Genomic DNA, 26,931 nt, shown 5'->3' on the forward strand with positions numbered 1-26,931 from the left:
GCTTCAAATTGACCCAGCTCCAGCCATTGAGGCCATTTGTGGAGTGAACCAGTGGTTGGAAGATTCTCTCACTCCCCACACTCCTCCCCCAACTCTGCCTTTCAAACGACTCCACCTCCTTTAAAACATCTAACAGTATTATTGAACAATTCTGCTTTTTCTAATTTCAGTGTGATATGTATACGAACATTGTTTGGTGTATACTTTTTAAAAGACTGAAGTATAGTTTACTTACATAGTAGTAAAATTTCCCTTTTTACTTTTGTTTGTTCTATGAGTTCTGACAAATACATACAAGTTATGTAACATGGTACATTCCCATGTTCCTTTTTGTAGTTAGTTTTATATCCCTGTGGTTTCTGCCTATTCCTAAGTATCATATATGGAATTGTATGTAACTTTTTAATTCAGGCTTCTTTCACTTAACATTTGATTCATTCTTACAATGGTACTACACCTGTTATTTCTTAGTTTTATGTTATTAAGCAGTATTGTACTGATTCATTTACCTGCTAGAAGGACATCTGACTTTTTTCTGGTTTTTAGTCAGTATAAACAAAGCCACTGAAAGCATCTGTGAATATGTTGTTTCACTTGGATCGGAAGTAGAACAGCCAGGACTTAAACCCACGCCCATATAGATGCTGGCACTGCAGGCGGTGGCTTTACCCACTACACTACAGCACTAGCCCCAATAAGTCTTTAAAAAAATATACATATACATATATATATATATAGGGGCCGGCACTGTGGTATAGTGGGCTAAGCCTCCGCCTGCCCCACCGGTATCCCATATGGGGGCCAGTTCGTGTCCCAGCTGCTCCACTCCCGATCCAGCTCTCTGCTATGGCCTGAGAAAGCAGTAGAAGATGGCCCAAGTCCTTGGGCCCCTGCACCCATGTGGAAGACCCAGAAGAAGCTCCTGGCTCCTGGCTTCAGATCGGCTCAGCTCCAGCTGTTGAAGCCACTTGGGAATGAACCACCAGATGGAAGATCTCTCTCTCTATCTCTACCTCTTCCTCTCTGCAACTCTGCCTTTCAAATAAATAAATCTTTAAAAAAAAAAAAGAAAAATATAAATTCAAAATAACATTCTTTTAATACTGTGTTGAAGTGGTAAAATATCTTCTAAACCTAACAGAAAGCAGCAACCTTATAATAATGTTTAAAAATTTACTCAACTTGGTTACTGAGTATAGGTTTTCTTTTGGGAGGTAATAAAAATGTTCTAAAGTTGATTAGAGTGATGGTTGAAAACCTGGGACTACACTAATCCCTGCTGAATTAAATACTCAAATGAGTGAACTGTAGGTTGTAAATTATAGTCAAAGATGTTATAAAAAAAAAAGTAGCTCTAAATTTAGTAAGCAACACAACTAAAGTAAGGGTTATTTAGGTACAGAAGAGGCAAAAGGGAAAGATAAGTGATGTCTTTTCACTTTTATAACACCTATCATAAGTGAAACAAGTTTTATAATAGTTTTATTCATTGGCAAAAAAGAAATTCAATTATTAAATTTTACAATCTATAGGGTAAGAAATTATCTCCTAACTGCTATGGATCCAACTACAACCCCTTTAAGGCTAGAAAGTATTATGGAAAAAGTAAGCATTTTCAGATTTTAAAAGTAAATCGGGGCCAGCACTGTGGCATGGCAGGTAAAGCCACTGCCTATGATATCAGCATCCCATATGGGCCCCAGTTTGTGTCCTGACTGTTCCACTTCCAATCCAGCTCCCTGTTAATGACCTGGGGAAAGCAGTAGAAGATGGCCCAAGTCCTAGGGCCCCTACACCCATGTGGGAGACCTGGATGAAACTCCTGTCTCCTGGCTTCAGCTTGGCTCATTCCTGACTTGCAGCCATCTGGAGAGTGAACCTGCAAATGAAGACATCTCTCTCTCTCTCTTTCTCTCTCTGTCTCATCCTACCTCTCTGTAACTCTGCCTTTCAAATAAATCAATCTTTGGGGGTGGGAAAAAAAAAAACAAAGGCAAATTTTTAAAAATTTTATAATTTTTTGTATTTACAAATATTTTAAAATTTGTAAAAACAAAGAAATACATAAAATATTTACAACGGTTACATCTAGGTGTAGAACTGGGAATAAATCATAAATTTTTTAAAAATTTATTTCAAAGCCTCATTTTAAAAGTGCCATTTTTCTATAATTATATAGGGATGAAGTATACTGGCTGGTCATTCTAGTTAACAGAGAGTTAATTACAAAATACACTGATCATCAATTTTCAAAGAACCAACATAATACAGAGACTAGTTGACTAGTTTAATCTTTTTATCTGCACAGAAGACATTTCATAGGCTCCTACAAAGGATTCGGGCTCACTGTGATACATACAAACCACCCTAACAATACTGTGAAACTAAAACTCAGATTACTAACAGTATAAACCCTCCCACACAGCCACATACCAGAAATTTGTTTCTCTAATTCTCTGTTGGAAAAGAAGTAGTATTTAACCGTCCAGCAATGACAGCTACGAATATGTTCAGACAGGTGCAGGAAATTAGTGTTTTCATTTCTATATCCCTAATTTACTGATATTAGGGGATATCAGTGATTTGAAAAACAGTTTTTGTCATTTTTTAAAAAGATTTATATATTCACTGATTTGACAGGCAGAATTCACTCCCCAAAGGGCTGCAAGAGGTAGGTCTAGGCCAGGCCAAGCCAGGAGCCAGAAACTTGATCCTGGTCTCCCACATGAAGGGCAACAACCCAAGCACTTAGGCGATCCTACCTTGACTTCCCAGGCATATTAGCAGGAAGCTGGGTTGAAAGTGAAGGGGCCAGAACTCAAACCAGCACTCCAACATGGGGTGCCAGCTTCACAAGCCTGACCCACTGTACAGCAATGCCACAATGCCAGCTCCAGCTCTTCATTGTTTTAAAGCTAAGACACCAGTTTTTTAAATTTTTATTTAAATCTTTATTTATTTTACATAGAAGAAGAGAGAGAAAAAGAGAGAACTCTCCCATCCACTGGTTAATTCTCCAAATGCCCACAATCAGGTTCTCAAACCATGTGAGTAGCAGACACCCAAATACTAGCCTCACATGCTATCTCCAGGGTATCTGTCATCAGGAAGCTGAAATCAGGAGTGGAGCTGGGACCTGAACCTAGGCACTCTGATAGGTGATGTGTGCATACCAACTGATAGCTTGATCACAAGGCCAAACGCTTGCCCTGAAATAGCTCTTTTTATGAGGAAAATGGCCTGGAGAAGCTGCTTGAGCCTCTGACTTAAGAAATAATTTCTGGGCCAGTGCCGTGGCAGCGTAGGTTAATCCTCTGCCTGCAGCGCCAGCATCCCATATGGGCACAGGTTCTAGTCCCGGCTGCTCCTCTTCCAATCCAGCTCTCTGTTGTGGCCTGGGATGGCAGTGGAAGATGGCCCAAGTCCTTGGGCCTCTGCACCCGCAAGGGAGACCGGGAAGAAGCACCTAGCTCCTAGCTTCGGATCGGCGTAGCTCCATTGTTGTGGCCATTTGGGGAGTGAACCAATGGAAGGAAGACGTTTCTCTCTTTCTCGCGCTCTGTCTGTAACTCTACCTCTCAAATAAATAAAATCTTAAAAAAAAAAAAAAAAGAATTTCCTAAACAATCCCCAAAAAAAGCTGCCAGTACAAATGATACAAAGTTGTTCCACCTAATTGTAAATGGATTCTTCCTCCTTAAAAAGGCTCAACCAAAAGATAACTCACAGAATGGGAGAAAATATTTGCAAACACACACCTGGTTAAGCAACATATCTAGAATATATAAACGACCCTACAACCCAATAATAAAAAGACAACCCAATTAGAAATGGGCAAAAGGGGCTGGCACTGTGGTATAGTAGGTAAAATCGTTGCCTGCAATGCCAGCGTCTTATATGGGTGCCTGTTCGTGCCCTGGCTGGTCCACTTCTGATCTGTTTCCTGCTACTGTGTCTGGTAAAGTGGCAGAAAATGGCCCAAGAGCTTGGGCCCCTTCCACCCAATTGGGACCCCAGATGAAGCTCTAGGCTCCTGCTTTTGCCCTGGCTCATCCCTAGCTGCTACACCATTTGGGGAATGAACCAACAGATGGGAAGCTCTCTCTATTCTCTCTGTAACTCTGCCTTTCAAATAAATAAATCTTTACCCTCCCCCAAAATTAATTTTAAGAAAAAAGGGCAAAAGGTTTGAATAGTCATTTCTCCAAAGATATATAAATGGCCAGGAAGCACATGAAAAGATGTTCAACATCATTAGTCATCCATCAAAACCATAACAAGAATTTAGCATATAGACAGAGGTAATGGTTGTATAACTCTGTGACTATGCTAAATGTCAATGAATTGTTCACTTTTCTATAATTAATTTTGTATGTTACTCTCATCTTAAATTTTTAATAAATTACAATGAGATGTCATTCATACTTGTTAGGATAACTAAAAGTAAACAGAGATATAATACATGGTGGCAACGATGTGGAGAAATCAGAACTATCATATGTTGCCAGTGGGAACATAAAACAGAGCAACTACTGTGGAAAATACTCTGGTAGTTCCCCAAAATGGTAAACACAATTACCACACGACCCAGCAATTCCTCTTCTACATATATACTTAAGAGAAATAAAAACCTATGCCCACACAAAAACTCAAACATGAACGTTCACAGCAACATTATTCATGATAATCAAAACGCGGAAACAACCCAAATGCCTACCAATGATAAATGACATAACCATACAATGGAAAATTATTTGGTCATAATATATATAAATTAAATACTGACATGTGCTACAATATGGATGAACCTCTAAAATATTATATGCTAAGCAAAAGAAGGTAGACACAAAAGATCACATATATTAGGATACTTCAAAAGTTCACAGAAAGTGTAATTAAAAGATGAATTTATTGGTACAAAAGCATTGAAGGTGGTATTCAAAAAAGGTTATGGAAAATGCTTATTAAGAAAAAACTATTCATGGATTTCAAAATATTTTGTGCCAAAAGAAACTCATCTTTTAATCCTACTTTTTATGGACTTTTTTGAAGTATCCTCATTTAATGCGTTATTCCATTTAGGTAAATTCATAGAGACAGAAAGCTGATTGGTGGTTGTCAGTGATTTTGGAGACAGAGAGAGAAACTACTTTAGTTTCTGCAAAAAGTATTGGAAATAGAGGGGGTAGTTGCACAACATTGTGAACATACTAAATGTTGTTAGACTGTTCACTTTAAAATGATTGATTTTCATGTTATATGACTTTCACTGCAACAAATTATTTTCTTTAATATGAAATAGCAAGAAAAAAATGGAAGGAAAGAAAAAGCATCAGCAGTGAAGTGCTCAGGGGCTGAGGTCCAGGGAGATGAGTGAAAACATCTTCTGAATTTGAACATCAGAAAGGCAATGAACAACTAGATAAGAGAAAATACCAACCTGGTGGCAGGGAAGGTAGGTACTTTAAAGTATGCATAAAAGCTGCAACAAAGAAAGTTTTCTATTAAAGAATAGTAAATGAAAATTATAGTATCCTTTATTACTAATTAAGTACTATAAAACATTTTAAGGTTATGCCTCAGTAAGAACTGATAAAATGCAGACTTTCTAAGAATTTTCTTTAAATATTAAAACAGTTCACTAAATTTAACTTTAATTACAGCTACTGCAAATGTTAAGAATATAAGAAATCAATAATTTGGACACTTAGGGAAAAGATTTTTCTAATATCCACTATGCAGTATAACTTCAGTCTTTCAGGATCAAAAGGCTTTTTTTTTTTTTTTTTTTTTTTTTTTTTTTTTTGACAGGCAGAGTGGATAGTGAGAGAGAGAGAGACAGAGAGAAAGGTCTTCCTTTTTGCTGTTGGTTCACCCTTCAATGGCTGCTGCGGCCGGCACATCTCGCTGATCCAAAGCCAGGAGCCAGGTGTTTCTCCTCATCTCCCATGCGGGTGCAGGGCCCAAGGACTTGGGCCATCCTCCACTGCACTCCCAGGCCATAGCAGAGGGGCAACTGGGATAGAATCCGGCGCCCCAACCAGGACTAGAACCCGGTGTGCCGCACCACAAGGCGGAGGATTAGCCTGTTAAGCCACAGCGCGGCCTCAAAAAGCATTTTAATAGGTACTTAGGTCAACTATTTTTTCCTGGAACATCTTAGGAATGCTAAGGACATTTACATGTGTACACTTCCTCAAAACCATTCTATATTTTACTTAATTATACTCATTTATTTTATAATATCTTAATAGTTTAAATGTTCAATCATGGAAAAACAAACTGGACAATTCAGAAGATATGCTGTGTTAACATTAACAGTTGCTTACTAAAAAAATATACTTAATAGAAAATAATTGTACCTTTTAAAACATGTCTATAACCTAGATCAAGTTACTTTAACTATGTAAGAAAGGTACACAAGACTGAAGAAATACATTTGCCCCTAATATAAACTGCTCAGTACTTCCAGTGAGAAAAAAAATTTCATAAGCAATCACAAATTTCCACTAAAATAAATATAAGTGCTTCTATTACATGGAAAATATCAAGCAGAAATAACAATAACACATTTTTAATTCACATTCATATTAGTAACATAGAACGTAACAGTAATGTTTTATTTTTCTGGCTCAGTGCCATTTCAGTTAAAATGTGGTAGGAAGAAAACTCATTAAGTTATATTTGGATGAGCACTTGGCACAGCAGTTAGGACACTATATGAGACACCCATATCCCATATCAAGTGCTTAGACAAAGCCCAGACTACTCTGCTTCCAATCCAGCTTCCTGCTAATGCACCTGGTAGGCAAAAGGTGCTGGCTCAAGTACATGGGTCTCTCCTGCTACCCAAGTACAAGAAACAAAGAGTACAGGGCTCCTGGTTTTGGCCTGGCCCAGATCTGGCATTTGGGGAGTCAACCAGTGAATAGATCTCTTGAGTGTGTGTGTGTACATGTATGTGTATGTTTCAGCCTTTCAAATAAAATAAAAATACTTGATTTATTAAAATTGAACTACTAATGAAAGACAACTAAAACCAAAATTAGATGAAGATAGACTGGATGTTGACCTAGCCATAAAGCAATCACTTGGGATGCCCACATTCCATATCAACAGTGCCTGGGTTCAAGTTCTAGCTCTCGCTATGGATTCCAGCCTCCTGCTAATATGCACTCTGAAAGACAGCAGGTGATGGCTCAAGTAGCTGGGTCCCTGACACCCATGAGGGAGACCTGGATCAATTTCTCAGCTTTGGCTCACAGGTTCTGCCCCTGGCTGGTATCTGGGAAGTGAACTAGCAGTAACTGGCACTTGGGAGCTCTCTGTTTTAGCCTCTCAAATAAAATAAATAAATAAATGTTTTTAAAATATATGGGGAAACAGGGAAAAAGAAGAGAACTGCAGAGGCCAGGTTTGTGGCACAGTAGGTTGCACCTTGTGACACCAGTATCCCATATGAAAGTGCAGGTTCAAGTCCCAGCTGCTCTACTTACAATCTAGCTTCCTGTTACTGTGCCTAGGAAGATAACAAAGGATGGCCCAACCACTTGGGCCCTTTCCACCTATGTGGAGACCCAGAGGAGTTCCTGGCTCCTGGCTCCGCCTCACCCAGTCCTGGCTGTTGCAGCCATTTGAGGAGTGAACCAGCAGATGGAAGATCTCCCTATCTCTGTCTGTTACTATTCCTTTCAAATAAATAAATAAATAAATCCAGGGGAGGGGGAGGAGAGGAGCAGAAAGGAGAAGAACCGGGACGGGGAAAGAAAGAGAGACACAGAGGAAGAAAGAACTATAGGAAGACAAGGAAGAGGAAGGGTAAAGACAACGTGTTGCTGGGGACAGCGCTGTGACATGGCAGGTAAAGCCACTGCCTGCAGTGCCAACATCCCATACGGGCACCACTTTGAGTCCTGGCTGCTCCATTGACCCAGCTCTCTGCTATGGCCAAAGCAGTAGAAGATGGCCCAGGCCCTTGGGCCCCCCCATACCCAAATGGGAAACCCAGAAGCAGCTCATGGCTCCTGGCTTCGGATCACCATAGCTCTGGCCATTGCAGCCATCCGGGGAGTGAACCAGCAAATGGAAGACCTCTCTCTCTCTTTCTCTTTCTCTCTCTCTCTCTCTCTCTCTCTCTCTCTCTCTCTGTAACTCTGCCTTTCAAATAAATAAATACCTTTTTTTTTTTTTTAAAGATGTATTTATTTATCTGAAAGGCAGAGTTACACAGAGATAAGGAGAGGTGGAGAGAGTGAAAGAGAGGTCTTCCATTCACTGGTTCAATCCCTAATTGGCTGCAACAGCCAGAGCTGCGCCAATCCGAAGCCAGGAGCCAGGAGCTTCTTCCAGGTCTCCCACGTGGGTGCAGGGGCCCAAGCACTTATGGCATCTTCTACTGCTTTCCCAGGCCATAACAGAGAGCTGGATTGAAGTGAAACAGCCGGGACTTGAACCGGCACCCATATGGGATGCCGGCACTGCAGGCAGGGGCTTTACCCACTACATTACAGCTCCGGCCCCATAAATAAATCTTTAAAAAAATTAAGAAAGAGGCCGGCGCCGTGGCTTAACAGGCTAATCCTCCGCCTTGTGGCGCCAGCACACCGGGTTCTAGTCCCGGTTGGGGCGCCGGATTCTATCCCAGTTGCCCCTCTTCCAGGCCAGCTCTCTGCTATGGCCCGGGAGTGCAGTGGAGGATGGCCCAAGTCCTTGGGCCCTGCACCCGCATGGGAGACCAGGAGAAGCACCTGGCTCCTGGCTTCGGATTAGCGTGATGCGCTGGCCGCAGCAGCCATTGGAGGGTGAACCAACAGCAAAAAGGAAGACCTTTCTCTCTCTCTCTCACTATCCACTCTGCCTGTCAAAAAATAAAAAATAAATAAATAAATAAATAAATAAAAGAGAACATGTTGTCATGTTAAGGATTAGAAAAAGCAAAACGTGAAGAGAGTAGGAGAAGGAAATTAAGGGTAGGAAACAGGAGAATGAAATTTGTGAAAATAAAAGTCAAAATGGCTGCAGAATGGCTATAAAAAAAAAGGAGGAAAAATCCTTTTCTGAGCCTCAGATTTTAATGACAGGTAAACTGACATAGATATCATGTCAGAAACTGAATCCTCCAGAGGGAACAGTTTTCTGGAATCTAACAATACCTTGGTAACATCTGCGAAATATTAGAATGACCAGTTTGTCTCCTAACCCAGACATTCCAACAGACTAAAAATATTTATGACTACCTTGCTTTGTGCAAAGATGCCTCAATCCTGCTTATTACCCCCAAAGGATGCTAAAAAAACTACATGTTTCTACTTCTTACTGTAAAACCCCAAGCTCATCTTCCTTCTGCAGAACAGATTCAGTCTGACTGCCTCTATTTTTCTGATTCCCACATCTATTTTATACCTGAATAAAACCCTGCTTTTTTTTTAACCTCGTTTATGATTTCTTGGTTTACAAGAAAAAGAAAGCCCAAGGGCAATTATATTAATGTTCTCATTTTTCTTTCACAAATCATCAAATCACTATTACATGAAATTATGCTCTACAGCTTCCCAGTACACAACAGCAATTCAACATCTCAGTAAGCTACCACAGTCACACTTCTACTACAGTAATAGCAGAAATCAAGAATTTCTCAAGATTTAAATTAATCCAAGAAATTATCTAATTTACAGAAAAAGATAGCTCTGAGAATTAGCATATTTCTAATCTAAAAACAAAGTTAACATATAACTCAACCACCATATGTATATGACAAAAATTCCATGTGGGCAGGTGCTGTGGCGTAGCAGGTAAAGCTGCCAGCTGCAGTGCCGGCATCCCATATGGGTGCCAGTTCAAGTCCCGGCTGCTCCACTTCCCATCCAGCTCCCTGCTATGTCCTAGGAAAGCAGCAGAATGGCCCTAGTCCTTGGGTTCCTGCACCTGCATGGGAGACCCAGAAGAAGCTCTTAGCTCCTGGCTTTGGATTGACAGAGCTCCAGCCATTGCAGCTATCTGATAAGTGAACCAGCGGATGGAAGACCTCTCTCTCTCTGCCTCTCTGTAACTCTGCCTTTCAAATAAATAAAAATTAACATAAAAAAAACCATAGAACACTTAAAAATTCAAGTAAACAGTAGGCCACAAAGAAAACCACAAAAAATTTCCAAAGCCAATAGTAGCACAGTCAATAGTCCAAAGGTAAAAAATTAGAAATAGGTAATAAGAAAACAAAACATCATTCTCTCTGAATTTTTAAACCATCTATTATTAGAGAACTCATGACTCCTACAAAGAAGGGTGGTTAAAGAGAAGAAGGACTCTCTGCCATAAATGAAGTGGTACATCAGGAATGCATCAACAACATTCAAACATGAACATTCAAGAAGCATGCCCTCAGACACTCAAAGAGATCCAGAGGGCCTGCGTCGTGGCATAGGTGGTAAAGCCACAGCCTGTGACAGACACTGGCATCCCATATGGGTACCAGTTCATATCTTGGCTGTTCTACTTCCAATCCACCTCCCTGCTAATGGCCTGGGAAGGGCAGCAGATGGCCCAAGTGCTTGGGCCCCTGTACCTAAGTGGGAGACCTGGTTGAAGCTCCTGGCTTTGACCTGGCCCAGCCTTGGCTGTTGTGGTCACTTGGGGAGTAAACAAGCAGACAAAAGATCTGGGCTCTCCCTCTCTCTCTGTAACTTTGACTTTCCAATGGATAAATAAAATCTTTTAAATAAATAAATCTAGAAATTTACCATGAAGGAGAAGGGGACTTCAGATGTGTACAGTGGTACCCACTTCAACAAAGCTGTCTGGGCATAAGGAAAAAAAGAATATCTCATACTCTGTCCATGTGAGATTGTCCACAAAACATAATAAGGGGGTCGGCGATGTGAAGTAGCAGGTAAAGCCACCGCCTGCAGCGCCAGCATCCCATATGGGCGCTGGTTCGAGTCTTGGATGCTCCACTTCCAATCCAGCTCTCTGCTATGGCCTGGGAAAGCAGTGGAAGATGGCCCAATTCCTTGGGACCCTGCACCCGTGTGGGAGACTTGGAAGAAGCTCCCTGGCTTCAGATCAACACAGCTCCAGCCACTGTGGCCAATTGGGGTGTTAACTAGTGGATGGAAGATCTCTCTCCCTCTCCCTCCCTCCATCTCTCCCTCTCTCTCTACCCCTTCTCTTTCTCTATCTCTCTCTTCCTCCCTCCCTCCTTCTGCCTGTCAAATCTTTAACAAGAAAAAATATTTTAGAAAAAGCTCTATACTTTGGTTACCTCTGTACCTGTCTCCCATGTCTCCACTTTCAAAATTCTACAGTCAATGTGGGTGAGAACTAACTGGAAACAGTCAAATAAAGTATAAAACTTAAAAAAAAAAAAAAAGCCCCATGGATCAAAGCAGGAACCAACATAAAATTGCACAATGAAAATATTGCATTTGAGAAGCTACAATACACAGGCAAAGCAGTTCTTAGAGGAAAATTCACAGGAACTTATAATAAAAATATCACGCTAAAATACACACAAAATATCACACAAAAATAGAAATAGCAGGAGACGGCATTGTGGCAGAGCATTAAATAACCTTTATCAGAGTGCTGGTTCAAGTCTAAGAAGCTCCATTTCTGATCTGGCTAACGTGTCTGAGAAGGCAGTGGAATATCACCCAAGTACTTGGGCCCATACCACCCACATCAGACACCAGGATGGAGTTCCGGAATCCTGGCTTCAGCCTGGCCCAGCTCCAGCCATGGCAGCCATTTTGGGAGTGAACCAGAAGATGAAAGATCTGTTTCTCTCTGTCTCTCTTCCTCCCTCTCTCTGCCTTTCAAGTAAAAAAATAAAATAAAATAAATCTTCAAAAAAAAAAAAAAAAGAGAGAAAAGGAAAAAAAGGTTAAATGTATAAGCAAAAAATAATTAAAAATCAAAAACAGATCAACTAATAACAGATGGCTCTTTGGAAAATAAACAGATAACTGTCTACTTAAAAACCGAAAAAGGGCCGGCGCCGTGGCTCAACAGGCTAATCCTCCGCCTTGCGGCGCCGGCACACCGGGTTCTAGTCCCGGTCAGGGCACCGATCCTGTCCCGGTTGCCCCTCTTCCAGGCCAGCTCTCTGCTGTGGCCAGGGAGTGCAGTGGAGGATGGCCCAAGTGCTTGGGCTCTGCACCCCATGGGAGACCAGGAGAAGTACCTGGCTCCTGCCATCGGAACAGCGCGGTGCGCCGGCCGCAGCGCGCTACCGGGCGGCCATTGGAGGGTGAACCAACAGCAAAAGGAAGACCTTTCTCTCTGTCTCTCTCTCACTGTCCACTCTGCCTGTCAAAAAAAAAAAAAAAAAAAAAAAAAAACACGAAAAAGGGAAAATAACTGCTAAACAAAATTGGTAGGGGAAATTAAAAGAATTATAAGACATTGCTTTATTCACTACTTTGTAAGTACAACTGAGAAATGGGGTAAAATGGATAACTTCCTAGGAAAATACTAATTTTTAAAGCCAAACCACAAAAGGCAGAAATCTTGAGGAAAGCAGAAAAAGTTGTCAAAGGTTTTTGTCACTGAAAAGAAACTTAACTTCAATCAGATTTTAATGGTTCCAGAACACAGGAAAAAAGGCAAGTTTCTAATTTTTTAAACATAACAAAAAAAAAAGAACTTCAGAAAAATCTCACATATAAATGTAGTACAAAAATTCTGAAAAGAAGTGAAACAGAATTTTGGCAGTACATTATAGGAATACACATTGTCTAAGTGGGATATATTCCATAAATATGGGATATTTCAAAATTTGGAAATGTGTTTATATAGTTCACCATATACTAATACTTTTAAATGTAAGTAAACTCACATAGCTGTTTTGTTTTTTGTTTGTTTGTTTGTTTGTTTTTGACAGGCAGAGTTAGACAGTGAGAGAGACAGAGAAAGGTCTTCCTTCCATTGGTTCACTCCCCAAATGGCCTCTGCGGCTGGGCGTCGATCCAAAGCCAGGAGCCAGGTGTTTCCTCCTGGTCTCCCATGCTGGTGCAGGGCCCAAGCACTTGTGCCATCCTCCACTGCCCTCCCGGGCCACAGCAGAGAGCTGGCCTGGAAGAGGAACAACTGGGACAGAATCTGGCACCCGAACCGGGACAAGAACCCGGGGTGTCAGCGCCACAGGCGGAGAACTAGCCAAGTGAGCCACAGCACCGGCCACATAGCTGTTCTTAATTTGAGTTTAAAAAACATCAACAAATGCCACCATTCTCAATACCAAAAGCCTAAATACGCTGATTAGTGAAGAAATTACAGAAGGATTCCAATAAGGACAAGAACAAGACAAAAATGTCTACTGTTGGGGCAGGTATTGTGGTGCAGCAGGTTAAGCAGCCACAAGCAGTGGCACCAGTTCAAGTCCCAGCTGCTCCACTCCTGATCCAGCTCCCTGATAAGGTACCTGGGAAAGCAACAGATGATGGCCCAACTGCTTGGGCCCCTGCACCCACATAGGAGACACATGGCTGTTGTGGCCATTTGGGGGACTTGGACCATCTTCTACTGCTTTCCCAGGCCATTGCAGAGAACTGGATCAGAAGTGGAGCATTGCCACAAAAAAGTATCTGGTAGATATCAAATGAAGGCTTACAGAAAAGTTTTTATAATTTAAAGAAATGCATATACATATGTATATGAGAAGTCTGATAGGAAACAAAATGAATACTGTATTTCTGGCTGGTGAAATAAAGGTGAATTTTTTTTAAAGATTTATTTATTTATTTGAAAGAGTTACACAGAGAGAAGAGAGAAGAGAGGAGAGAGAGAGAGAGAGAGGCCTTCCATCCACTGGTTTCCTCCCCAGATGGCCACAACGACCGGAGCTGTGTTGATCTGAAGCCAGGAACTAGGAGCTTCTTCCGAGTCTCCCGTGTGGGTGCAGGGGCCCAAGGACTTGGGCCATCTTCTACTGCTTTCCCAGGCCAGAGCAGAGAACTGGATCAGAAGTGGAGCAGGAGGGTCTAGAACTGGCGCCCATATGTGATGCCGGAGCTTCAGCCAGGGCATTAACCCACTGTGCCACAGCACCGGCCCCATCTTTTTTTTTTTTTAAGACTTCTTTATTTCTTTTGAATGTCAAAGTTACAGAGACACAGGGGGAGACAAGGAGCGACCTTCCATCCAGTGGTTCACTCCCCGGATAGCCACAACAGGCAGGTTCAGGGCAGGTCAAAAAAAAGCCAATAGCCAGGAGCTTCTTTCAGGTTTCCTACATGGGTACAACAGCCCAAGGAATTAGGCCATCTTCTGCTTTTCCTAGGCCATTAGCAAAAAGCTGGATCAGAAGTGAAACACTGTCCATATGGGATACTGGTTTCACAGGTGACTACATTATTCACTATGCCACAATGCCAGCACCTTTCATCTTTTGTTTGCCTGTTTTTCTAATCTCTCCATATCAATCACTGGCTATTCAGGAAATTAAAACAATAGAAGAATGGAAATGAATATGTGTTACATACCTTAGGTTAATTTAACTGGCCATATTGAAAATAAGAAATATCTCATATATAAATATCTCATTATATAAACCATGCTTATACTTGATCAATTCTCATGAATTTTTAGTCAAAGTCCAGCTTTTGGGGTGACAAACGGGGAGGAGAGGATTCAAAGTATAAGGTCCTTGACCTCAAAAAGTTCTCAATTTGGCCGGCGCTGTGGCTTAACAGGCTAATCCTCCGCCTTGCGGCGCTGGCACACCAGGTTCTAGTCCCGGTCGGGGCGCCGGATTCTATCCCAGTTGCCCCTCTTCCAGGCCAGCTCTCTGCTATGGCCCGGGAAGGCAGTGGAGGATGGCCCAAGTCCTTGGGCCCTGCACCCGCATGGGAGACCAGGAGAAGCACCTGGCTCCTGCCATCGGATCAGCGCGTTGTGCCGGCCGCAACGGCCATTGGAGGGTGACCCAACAGCAAAAAGGAAGACCTTTCTCTCTGTCTCTCTCTCTCATTATCCACTCTACCTGTCAAAAAAAAAAAAAAAAAAAAAGTCCTCAATTTAATGGGAAATAAAAAACATTATGGAGACCTGCACTGTGGTACTGTAGGCTAAGCCTCCTCCTGTAGTACTGGCATCCCATATGGGTGCTAGTTCATATCCCAGCTGCTCCTCTCCAGATCCAGCTCCCTGCTAATGTACCTGGGAAAGCAGAAGATGGCCCAAGTACTTGGGTCCCTGCCACCCACTTGGGAGATCTGGAGGAAAGCTCCTGGCTTCAGCTTGGCCCAGTGCTAGCTGCTATGGCCATCTAGGGAATGAACCAGAGGATAGAAGATCTCTCTATAACTCTTTCAAATAAATAAATCTTTAAAAAATAAATAAATCTTTTTTTAAAAATCAATAAAAATTATTCATCTAAGTTTGTCAGCCCTAGTAGCCAAAGTGATACACAGCTGTACACTGAATGTGATTTAGATAGTAACAATCAGATCTAACACTGATGTCAAGTAGCAATGTCAAGGAGCCAGTAGCTAATATTTATATTCCAGCTATAGTCATCTGATAATTCTTTACATTAAATATAATTAACATAATAAATGACAAGGTCATCAGCATGCCCCATCTTCAGATAAATCTAGTTGTATGAAAATTTCTGTAGGCCGGCGCCATGGCTCAATAGGCTAATCCTCCACCTGTGGTGCCGGCACCCCAGGTTCTAGTCCCAGTTGGGGTGCCAGATTCTGTCCAGGTTGCTCCTCTTCCAGTCCAGCTCTCTGCTGTGGCCCCAGAGTGCAGTGGAGGATGGCCCAAGTCCTTGGGCCCTGCACCCGCATGGAAGACCAGGAGAAGCACCTGGTTCCTGGCTTCCGAAGTGGCCATTAGGGGGTGAACCAACGGAAAAGGAAGACCTTTCTCTCTGTCTCTCTCTCTCACTGTCCACTCTGCCTGTCAAAATAAAGAGAAAAGGAAAAAAAAAAATTTCCGCAAGATACAAGAAAAAAATTAAAAAACCTTTACATAGATAACAAGCAGAAGATTATTCAAATATTTACTGAATACACTGATTTAATAATATTATTTCAGCACAATTACAAAGCTATTTCTCTATGTAATCAATTATAAATTTGGCAAGCTACATTCCTGATTAAAGTCTTAAGAATCAACAGTGCCAAAAACTGAATACTATCCTTCAATTGTTATTTCTCTTGAATTAATTTTAGAGCACTTAATCCAATATCTGGGCACCCAACCCAGATACTGACTAGCTGGAAGGATAGTATTGTCTTTCTCATCTCCATAACAAGTCATTTCTATTGGTCCTTGCTCACATTAACAGTTCATTTTTCTAACGAAAGCTTACTTAGAGATAAGGAAAAACCAAACAGCAAATAATGTTTATTCTATTTTCTGCCTCCTAACCCCAAGCATAAAATTACATCACAACTAAACTTTTCAAACCAGCTGTGATTTATCCAGTGACATGTTGCCACCTGGTCACAAATCACTGTAATTAGAAGAAATTAAAAAAAAAAAAAATCCAGTGTGCATTTTCAAATTTGGTTAAGTCAATTCGGCATAAATGTGTGTTCTTCCATATACTATGAACCACATTCCTAAGCCTATGCACCAATGATTTCCATACCCACCCATAAATAGATCTAATTTTGCAATGTTCAATCTACCTTCTATCTTTAAAAAAAAAAAAAAAACATACTCTTATTTCTGAAGTCAAATGCCTTCTGACTGACTAGAGGGTAAAAATCACTGTATTTATAAGCATTATACAGAACACTACTCAGCACTGTCTCATAAAGTGGAATCTGAATATCCTCTACCCATAAAGTATTTTAGATTTTTGGGGCCCTTCCATATTGAAGAACATTTACAGAGATTACTGGTTCAGCATTTTAATCCAAAAATCTAAAATCTGAAATGCTCCAAAATCCAAAACTTCTTCAGTATAATGCAGTCATGTCAAATCACATAGTACAGCCTAAGACCCCACCCAATCACACAACCCAACCTCTAAACCCACCCAATGAGGGAGCCGGCCAGCAGCCTCACCCAGGCAGAGAATCCATTCAGCCAGCAACCCTGCCAGAACGCAGAGGCTGGTTAACAGACCCACCTCAACTCAGAGCACATCCAAGTGTGGCATCCAAGTACAGAGAGTGGCTGGGTACAACCAGAGATGCTGGCAGCAAGCCCTGTCTGCATCCAAACATTAAAACAGCTGGCCCATCCAGAACCCCATCTAGGCTGACTGCTGAATATCTTTACTCTCTTAAATGAAGCTGTACAGGATAAAAATGGTGGCCACTTCTTCAAATACAGAGAAACCAACCCAACAATACAAGGATCATGACAAATAAGAAACATAACAAGATTAAAGGAAACTAATAAAACTTCAAAAACCAACTTAAAGAAAACAGAACTCTATGAACTGACAAAGAATTCGGAATTGCCTAGATTTGAATATTGCCAGCCTCTGACCCAACTGAATGTCTCAGCCAGACATGTGTGGACATGTGAACTGGACAACTTACATCCAGTGTGTCAGTAAAGTGGTACAGTCATCTGTGGCGCGATCTATGCCCAGGACACCATCCTGGGCTCTAGAACTCGCCGCCATTGCTAGAAGCCAGTGACCAAATGGTGTCAGCTCCACCCCAAACCCAATGACATCTGCTGCTCTTATTTCCCTGCCCCCTGCAAAGGTATAATAGGACCTGCTTCCTGCACACATGCTCTCTCCAGATCTCTCTCTCTCTTCTTCACCCTCTCTCTCTGCTCATCTCTCTCTTCACTCCTTCCCTCCAACCTATCAGATAAACCCTTTCCCTTACTCTGGTGTTTGGTATGTTTTGTGGTGACTGTACACAATGACTTACTTTTAGGAAAACAGTGCAACCCTGCACTGCCCAATGGCTCAGGAAATAAAACACAAATCCCTGAAGTATCCATCCCTGATTAAACAAATTTGGATGGAAAAATCTAAGACCGTAACTGTGCAATAAAGACAAAAATTATTAAGGCAATTAAGAAAAAAATAATAAGGTGACAAGGACAACCTGTTTTGCTTTGGTTTTAGGAAAACATATTGTATCTTCATGTTAATGTCATGCTTAGGGCAGAATGCCCTGAATTCTAACCCCCTGGGAGTCTTTGGAAAGGAGCCCTTTACCCAGCCCTGTATACAGTAGGCCTCCAAGGTAAGCTTCAAAAACTCCCTAGGGGGCTGGCTCTGTGGAGCAGCAGGTAAAGCCACCGCCTGCAGTGCCGGCATCCCATATGGGCACCAGTTCTAGTCCTGGCTGCTCCACTTCCAATCCAGCTCTCTGCTACAGCCTGGGAAAGCAGTAAAAGAAGGCCCAAGTCCTTGGGCCCTGCACCCAATGTGGGAAGATTCGAAGGAAGCTCCTGGCTCCTGGCTTTGGATTGGCACAGCTCCGGCCACTGCAGCCAACTGGAGAGTGAACCAGCAGATGTAAAACCTCTCTCTGCCTCTCCTCTCTCTCTGTAATTTTGACTTTCAAATAAATAAATAAATCTTTAAAGAAATAATAATAATAATAAAAAAACCTTCTAAGAAGAAGACAACAGGCAAACAGCCCCTGCGGGGATCCAGGAAAGGGGGCTGATGGGGAATTCTGCAATTGAAGGAAGTGATGTTGTTGGTTTGGGGGAGCCAGTGGTTAAGCCAGGGCCTGGCCTATTGCGTTTAGGGACAAAGGAAGAGTACTTGGGGAACGATGGAGGAATGAGTTCTGGGGCCAGAAGCACTATGAGGGCAGGGCCTACTGAATTAGCTTTGGGTGGGTAAAGGAAGGGTGATGCTTCCTTACTTGGTAAAACCACATATTTCCGGGGCCAGCGCCGTGGCTCACTTGGTTAATCCTCCACCTGCAGCGCCGGCATCCCATACGGGCAATGGTTCTAGTCCCGGCTGCTCCTCTTCCAGTCCAGCTCTCTGCTGTGGCCCGGGAGGGCAGTGGAGGATGGCCCAAGTGCTTGGGCCCCTGCACCCCATGGGAGACCAGGAAGAAGTACCTGGCCCCTGGCTTCAGACCGGCGCAGTACCGGCCATAGAGGCCATTTGGAGAGTAAACCAACAGAAGGAAGACCTTTCTCTCTGTCCTATCTGTAACTCTACCTGTCAGATTAAAAAAAAAAAAAAAAAAAAAAAATTCCAAATAGTTGCATTCCCTGTTGCCTGAAAGTTCTACACTCCCCTGTACCATTGCAGGTGGCAGTTTAAACCACTATACCAAAATGTCAGCACCATGTAATTCCTTTTAAATATTTATTTGTAAATATACAGACAGTATCAATGAGCACCCCTAGCACTCAGATTTTGAACTCTCAATACCATTTTGTACTAATTCTAGACAAACGTCTACTTTCAGATGTGGAGAAAGAAACACACAAGGTGAACATAGGCTATTATGCAACAGAAGAAATCTTTCAAATATGTATGGATCATATCACAAAGATACCAGCTTAAAACAGCTCCCACTGATGAAAGAAGAAACAATTTGTGCATTAGAAAGAGTGACTTTTGGGGGCCGGCGCAGTGACTGAGCAGGTTAAAGCCACGGCCTGCAGCATCAGCCTCCCATGTGAACCCCAGTTCAAGTCTACTCCACTTTCAATCCAGCTCCCTGCTAATGTGCCTGGGAAAGCAGCAGAAGATCGCCCAAGTGCTTGGGCCCCTGCCACCCATGTGGGAGACCTGGAAGAAGCTCTTGGCTCCTGGCTTTGACCTGGCCCAGTCATGGCTAATGTGGCCATTTGGGGAGTGAAGCAGCAGCTGGAAGATGTCTCTCTCTTTCTCCCCTTCTCTAACTCTGCCTTTAAAATAAATAAATACTTTTTTAAAAAAAGAAAAAAAGAGTAATTTGGGGGCCAGTGTTGTGGCAACGTGTGTTAAGCTATTGGCTGAAGTGCCAACAACACATGTGCGGGCCAGTTCAAGTCCCAGCTGCTCCACTTCTGATCCAGCTCCCTGCAAATGTGCCTGGGAGGGCAGAAGAGGATGGCCCAAAGGTTTGGGTCCCTGCACTTATGTGGGAGAGCTGAAGGAAGCTCCTGCCTCTTGGCTTCAGCCTGGCTTAGCCAGGGTCATTGTAGCCACTTGGGGAGTGAACCAGAGGATGGAAGATTTCTCTCCTTTCTCTCTGTCTCTCTCTCTTGCTGTAACTCTTTCATATAAAATAAATGAATCTTTTTAAAAAGTTTAAAAATACACACAGACACAAAACAACATTTCATCATTAGATATGATTGCTACACTTTTTTTTAATATTTATTTTTTTATTTGAAAGTCAGAATTACAGAGATATAGAAAGGTAGAGACAGAGAGAGACCTTCCATCCACAACAGCCATGGATGGGCCAGGCTGAAGCCAGGACAAAGGATCCTCTGGGTCTCCCACATGAGTGGTCGAGGTCAAACACATGGGCCATTTTCCGCTGCTTTTCCCAGGCCGTTAGCACAGAGAGCTGGTTAAGAAGTGGAATACACAAGACACAAACCGGTGTCCATATGGGATGCTGGCATCACAGGCAGTAGCTTTCACTTGCTATACCACAACACCAGCCCTTGTTACACCAATTCTTAACTATAAAACTTAGTCACTAAAAGAAAGAATTGGAGCCACCATTGTGTGGGGTGGGGTGGGGGATGTTAAGCAGCCACTTGTAATGCCTGTGTCCCATATGAAAATCACATAAATAAATTTTTTTTAAAGATTTATTTATGTATTTGAAAGGCAGAGTCACAGAGAGGAGAGACAGAAAGATCCTCCATCTGCTGGTTCACTCCCCAAATAGCCACAGTGGGCAAGGGCTGGGCCAAGCAAAAGCCAGAATCCTAGAACTCCATCCAGGTCTCCACCATGGGTGGCAGGCAGGGGCCCAAGCACACATTTTTCTTTGCTGCTTTCCCAAGATCATTAGCAGCAAGCTGGACTGGAAGCAAAACAGCCTGGACTCAAACCAACGTTCATATGTAATGCCAGCATCTTAGGCAGCAGCTTAACCTGCTCCACCACAAAGCTGGCCCCAAAATACATCTTCTAAGAAAAAGTTAGGAGAGGATACACAAAAGAAAATGTATACAATGACAAAAAACACTGTCAAAACTAATATAGTAACAAGACAAAGAAATAAATAGAATTCTATAATGAGTGATATGGTATCTGGCTTCCATATTTTTCCTCAACAGAAAAACTAGGCAAATAATTACATCTTTTTGCCCCCCCCCCCCCAATGCTGGGTCCCAAGAAAACTGCTGTTTCTTCCTGATCACAGCAAACAATTTCTTATGCTTCATGTTTCATTCACTCAATATGCATTTAATATGCCCCTATTATTGTCTGTTATTAATCTAAAAGCTAGAAAAACAGTAATAATAGAAGGAAAAAAGCCTTTATTAAAATTAATTCTAGGTGCCAGCATTGTGGCATGGTGGGTTAAGCCACTGCCTGCTACACTGGCATCCAATATGAGCAATGGTTAGAGTTCCAGCTGCTACAGGTGCTCCACTTCCAATCCAGCTCCCTGATACTCCTCGTCGGTAAGCAGTGAAGATGGCCCAAGTGCTAGGCCACCTACATGGGAAACTCAGATACAGTTCCAGGCTCCTAGCTTTAGGCTGGCCTAACCGTTTGGGGAGTGAACCAGCATATGGAAGATCCCTCTCTTTCACTCTAATTCTGCCTTTCAAATAAATAAATAAATCTGTTTTAAAAATTAATTTTATACAGACATAAAATACAAAAAAAAAGAAAAAGAAATAAAAGTTACTGAGAATTCCTGGATAAAATGTATTATAGTAGTTTTTAGAAAATAAGTCTACAGGTAGCTGACCATAGAAAAGAAGTAAGAACTGTCTTCTCTCCATATCTGGAGGTCCCACATCCATGATTCAACTAACTTCAGTCAAAATTACTTTCAAAAAATCGCACCTGTACCGAACACGCACAGACACTTTTGTCATTGTTCCCTAAACAATATATTACAAAACCATTTATATAGCACTTAGACTGTATTAGGTACTAGTAAGTAATCTAGAGGTGATTAATATGTAATCTAGAGTATACATGGGTTATATGCAAATACTACAACATTTATACAAGGAACTTCAACATCCTCAGATTTTGGTATTCCTGGGTTCCTGAAATCAGTGCTCCACAGATTCCAAGGAAAAGACTGTCTTGGACTATTCATGATGTACTTATTCAAACCATAGTTTTCAAAACTACAACATTGAAAACTTTGTGTAGTTTTCAAAATACCTCCATATATATCATGTGATTGAGCCTCACATGCTATGAATATGAAACCCAATCAAGTATTACCATCCTCATTTTATAAATTAAAAAGCTAAATGATGATTCAAGTTGATTTTTAAATTCAAAAGAATAACTAGAACATTGTATCTTCTAATTCACTATCCAGAGTTCTGTCCATTACAATATAATCTCCCGTGGCAAAAGACACTACCTAAAAAGCTGATTAATAGGAGGCTAGCATTGTAGCTTAGCGGGTTAAGCCACCACCTGCAAGGCCAGCATCCCATATGGGTACCTGTTTGAGTCCCAGCTGCACAACTTCCGATCCAGCTCCCTGTTAATGAATGAGCCTCAGAAAGCAGAAGATAGTCCAAGTACTTGGGTCCCTGCACCCACATGAAAGACCCAGAAGAAGCTCCTAGTGTTTGGCTCCAGATTGGCCCCAGCTCCAAACATTAAGGCCATCTGGGGAGTGAATCAGCAGGTAGGAGATATCTCTCTCTCTCTTACTCTTTCTCTCCTTCTTCTCCCTCTCCCTCTCCCTGTAACTCTGCCTTTCAAATAAATAAATAAATAAATAAATCTTTTAAAAAGTGATTAATGTATTAGCAGATCCCATAAAAGTCCCCAAAGTAAACTTCCTATTACAGTAAAAACTCAGTCCAAAGCATTTCACTTCTTCTTAGATGCTTATGGCTCAAAGCATGGTCCTCAGACCATTGGCATAACCTGCAAGCTTATTTGAAATGCAAAATCTCACACACCCCAGACCTACTGAAGCAGAATATACATTTAAAAAACAAAAAAATAGAGTTAGAGAGGGAGAGACAGAGAGAAAGGTCTTCCATCTATCTGCTGGTTCACTCCCTAAATGGCCCCAATGGCTGGAGCTGAACCAACCTAAAGCCAGGAGCCAGGAGCCTCCGCCAGGTCTCCCACACAGGTGCAGAAGCCCATCTTCCACTGCTTTCTCAGGCCACAAGCAGAGGGCGGGATGGGAAGAGGAGCAGCTGGAACATAAACAGGCAGCAATATGGGATATCAGGTGCCACAGGCGGAAGCTTCGCCTACTACACCACAGTGCCAGCCCCACAGACTATATATTTCAGCCAGAACTCCAAGTGAGTTAAACACACACTAAAATTGAACAATCACCAATCAAAAACAGCACTGTCCAATATAACTTTCTGTAATGATGGAAATGTTTCATACAAGGGGAGGAAAGAGAAAGGATCTCTACTACCAATGTGGCTACTATATTGGACAGGAGACCCGAACATCTCAAACTAGAACTGTACCGAAATATAATTCCTTTTTTAAAATTGTATTTATTGGGATGGGCATTTGGTCTAGTGGATAACCACTCACTTGGGATGCCTCCAACCCATATCAGAGTACCTGGGTTCAAGTCCCAGCTCCATTTTCCATTCCACTTTCCTGATAGTATCCCTGGAAAAGAGCAAGTGATGGCTCAAGTACTTGGGTTCCTGTGACCCGTTTGAGCAACATGAACTGCATTCCAGGCTCCTGGCTTTTAGGCTTATCCAACCTTGGCTGTTGTGGGCATGTTCATGGAGTGAGCCAACAGGTGGATCTCTCTGCCTTTCAAATAAGTAAAAATTAATTAACTGAAAAAGTCTGGGCCAGCACTGTGGCATAGAAGGTTAAGCCTCCACCTACAGTGCTGTATCCCATATGGGCATGGGTTCAAGTTCCAGCTGCTCCACTTCTGATCCAGCTCCCTGCTAATGGCCTAGGAAGGTAGCAGAAGATGGCCCAAGTCCCTGAGCCCCTGCACCTTTGGCAGACCTGGATGAAGCTCCTTGCTCTGGTTTGGCCTGGGCCAGCACCAGCCACTTTGGCCTTTTGGGGAGTGAACCAGCAGATGGAAGATCTCTCTCTCTCCCCTTCTCTCTCTGTATCTCTATCTTTCAAATAAATAAATCTTGCCGGCGCCGCGGCTCACTAGGCTAATCCTCCGCCTTGCGGTGCTGGCACACCGGGTTCTAGTCCCGGTCGGGGCGCCGGATTCTATCCCGGTTGCCCCTCTTCCAGGCCAGCTCTCTGCTGTGGCCAGGGAGTGCAGTGGAGGATGGCCCAAGTCCTTGGGCCCTGCACCCCATGGGAGACCAGGAGAAGCACCTGGCTCCTGCCATCGGATCAGCGCGGTGCGCCGGCCGCAGCGCGCCTACCACGGCGGCCACTGGAGGGTGAACCAACGGCAAAAAGGAAGACCTTTCTCTCTGTCTCTCTCTCACTGTCCACTCCGCCTGTCAAAAAAATAAATAAATAAATAAATAAATCTTTAAAAAAAAAAAAATCTAGGGGCTGACGCCATGGTGTAGCAGGTAAAGCCACTGCCTGCAGTGCTGGCATCCATATGGACATCTATATGGACACCAGTTTGAGCCCTGGCTGCTCCACTTCCAATCCAGCTTTCTGCTATGGCCTGAGAAAGCCAGAGGAGATGGCCTAAGTCCTTGGGCCCTTGCACCCACGTGGGAGACCTGAAGCGAGCTCCAGGCTCCTGGCTTCAGATCGGCCCAGCTCCTGCCGTTGTGGCCATTTGGGGAGTAAACCAGCAGATGGAATACCCTCTCCTCCCTACCTCCCTCCTCCTCTCCCTCACACTCCCTCTGTCTCCTTCCCTTCTCCTCTCTGCCTCCCTGCCTCCCTGTAACTCGTTCAAATAAATAAAAAAACTTAAAAAAAAAATCTTCTGGGGGCCGGCACTGTGGCGCAGTGGGTATAGCCACCACCTGCAGTGCCAGTATCCCATATGGATACCAGTTCGAGTCCCAGCTGCTCCACTTCCAATCCAGCTGCTATGGCCTGGGAAAACAGCAGAGGATGGCCCAAGTCCTTGGGCCCTTGCACTCACACGGAAGACCTGAAAGAAGCTGCTGGTTACTGGTTTCGGATCAGTGCAGCTCCAGCCACTGCAGCCATTGCAGCCATCTGGGGAGTGAATCAGCGGATGGAAGACCTCTCTATCCCCCTCTCTCTGCCTCTCTGTAACTCTGCCTTTCTAATAAATAAATAAATCTTCCAAAAAAAACTTCCGATTTTTCCACAATCTATGATTATTCTTAATAAAGCTCAAAAATGTAAACACTAGACATAAAAAAACATGTTTCTGTGGTGGATGTTTGGAGTGATTAAGCCACTGCTTAAGACATCCACATCGGCCGGCGCCGTGGCTCAACAGGCTAATCCTCCGCCTTGCGGCGCCGGCACACCGGGTTCTAGTCCCGGTCGGGGCACCGATCCTGTCCCGGTTGCCCCTCTTCCAGGCCAGCTCTCTGCTGTGGCCAGGGAGTGCAGTGGAGGATGGCCCAAGTGTTTGGGCTCTGCACCCCAGGGGAGACCAGGATAAGCACCTGGCTCCTGCCATCGGAACAGTGCGGTGCGCCGGCCGCGGTGTGCTACCGCGGCGGCCATTGGAGGGTGAACCAACGGCAAAAGGAAGACCTTTCTCTCTGTCTCTCTCTCTCTCACTGTCCACTCTGCCTGTCAAAAAAATAAAAAAAAATTAAAAAAAAAAAAAAAAAGACATCCACATCACATATCTGAGTGCCTGGCTTCAAGCCCCAACTGGGCTCTCCATTCCAGCTTCCTGCTAAAGTGCACGCTAGGAGGCAGCAAGTGATGGCTCAAATACTTGGGTCCCCATCACTCACACAGGAGACATGGACCGAGTTCCCAACTCCTGGCTTCAGCCCTAGCTGTTGTGGGCATTTGGAGAGTGAACCAGTAGATGAGAAATCTCTGTCTCTGTCTCTCTCTTTCAAATTAATAAATTTTTTAAAGGTTACTTTGTTTTTTTGTTTAAAGATTTTATTTATTTATTGAGAGGTAGAGTTACAGACAGTGAGAGGGAGAGACAGAGAGAAAGGTCTTCCTTCTGCTGGTTCACTCCCCAATCGGCCGCAACGGCCGGAGCTGCGCCAATCCGAAGCCAGGAGCCAGGTACTTCTTCCCAGTCTCCCACGTGGGTGCAGGGGCCCAAGCACTTGGGCCATCTTCTACTGCTTTCCCAAGCCACAGCAGAGAGCTGGATCGGAACAGGAGCAGCTGGGACTGGAACCTGCACCCATATGGGATGCTGGCACCACAGGCGGAGGATTAACCTACTGCGCCACAGCACCGGCCCCGAAAGTCAATTTGTTTTTAAAAATCATTCTGAATATATTTTAGTAGCAGGGCTAACAGCTTAGACTAAGTGACTCACTATCAGTTATACCTAACAGTCCACATAAGAACTGTCTCTCACTGTCAAATTGAAGTAGTAACATTTAGTAAAATACACATCTCATTCCTAAATCTATTGGTGCCTGTTTTGGAAAATGTTTGTAACCCATCTATGAGGCACAATTCGAGATGCTTTTAAAAACCTCTAGCCCTGCAACTCCAAATATAACAGGAAAACAACCCCTAAGAAATTTGCCTTTCTAATCAAGCAGATATTGGAACTAAATTTCAGATTAGATAGCACATTACAAATACAGTATATTGTATTTACTAATGCAACATGCCTGGCAGTAAAGGAGGATTTCCTATATACAATACAAAAAGCACAAACCATAAAAGACTGAAAAATTCAGTTCATTAAAATTGCAAGCTTTTCTCACCAAAAAGAGATGAAAAGACAAGCCATAATGTGGAAGATATTTGCAATTTTT

General features: G+C 42.9%; 1 protein-coding gene across 3 annotated transcripts in view; it reads right to left on the minus strand.

Annotated features, from left to right (window-relative positions):
- UBAP1 (ubiquitin associated protein 1) overlaps positions 1-26,931 on the minus strand; it is a 71,008-nt gene that overhangs the window by 39,135 nt on the left and 4,942 nt on the right. For 2 of the 3 annotated variants that reach the window (XM_062208054.1, XM_062208055.1), the window contains exon 2: positions 5,441-5,482. The exons of the other annotated variant lie outside the window; for it this stretch is intronic. Coding sequence is in view for 1 of the 2 variants with exons in the window: in XM_062208055.1 (XP_062064039.1) it covers positions 5,441-5,482 (42 nt within the window). In the remaining variant the exon portion in view is untranslated. The remainder of the gene's footprint in view (positions 1-5,440; positions 5,483-26,931) is intronic. 3 annotated transcript variants of the gene reach the window in all.

Source organism: Lepus europaeus, chromosome 12, assembly GCF_033115175.1.
Source record: "Lepus europaeus isolate LE1 chromosome 12, mLepTim1.pri, whole genome shotgun sequence".
NCBI classification, from domain to species: domain Eukaryota; kingdom Metazoa; phylum Chordata; class Mammalia; order Lagomorpha; family Leporidae; genus Lepus; species Lepus europaeus.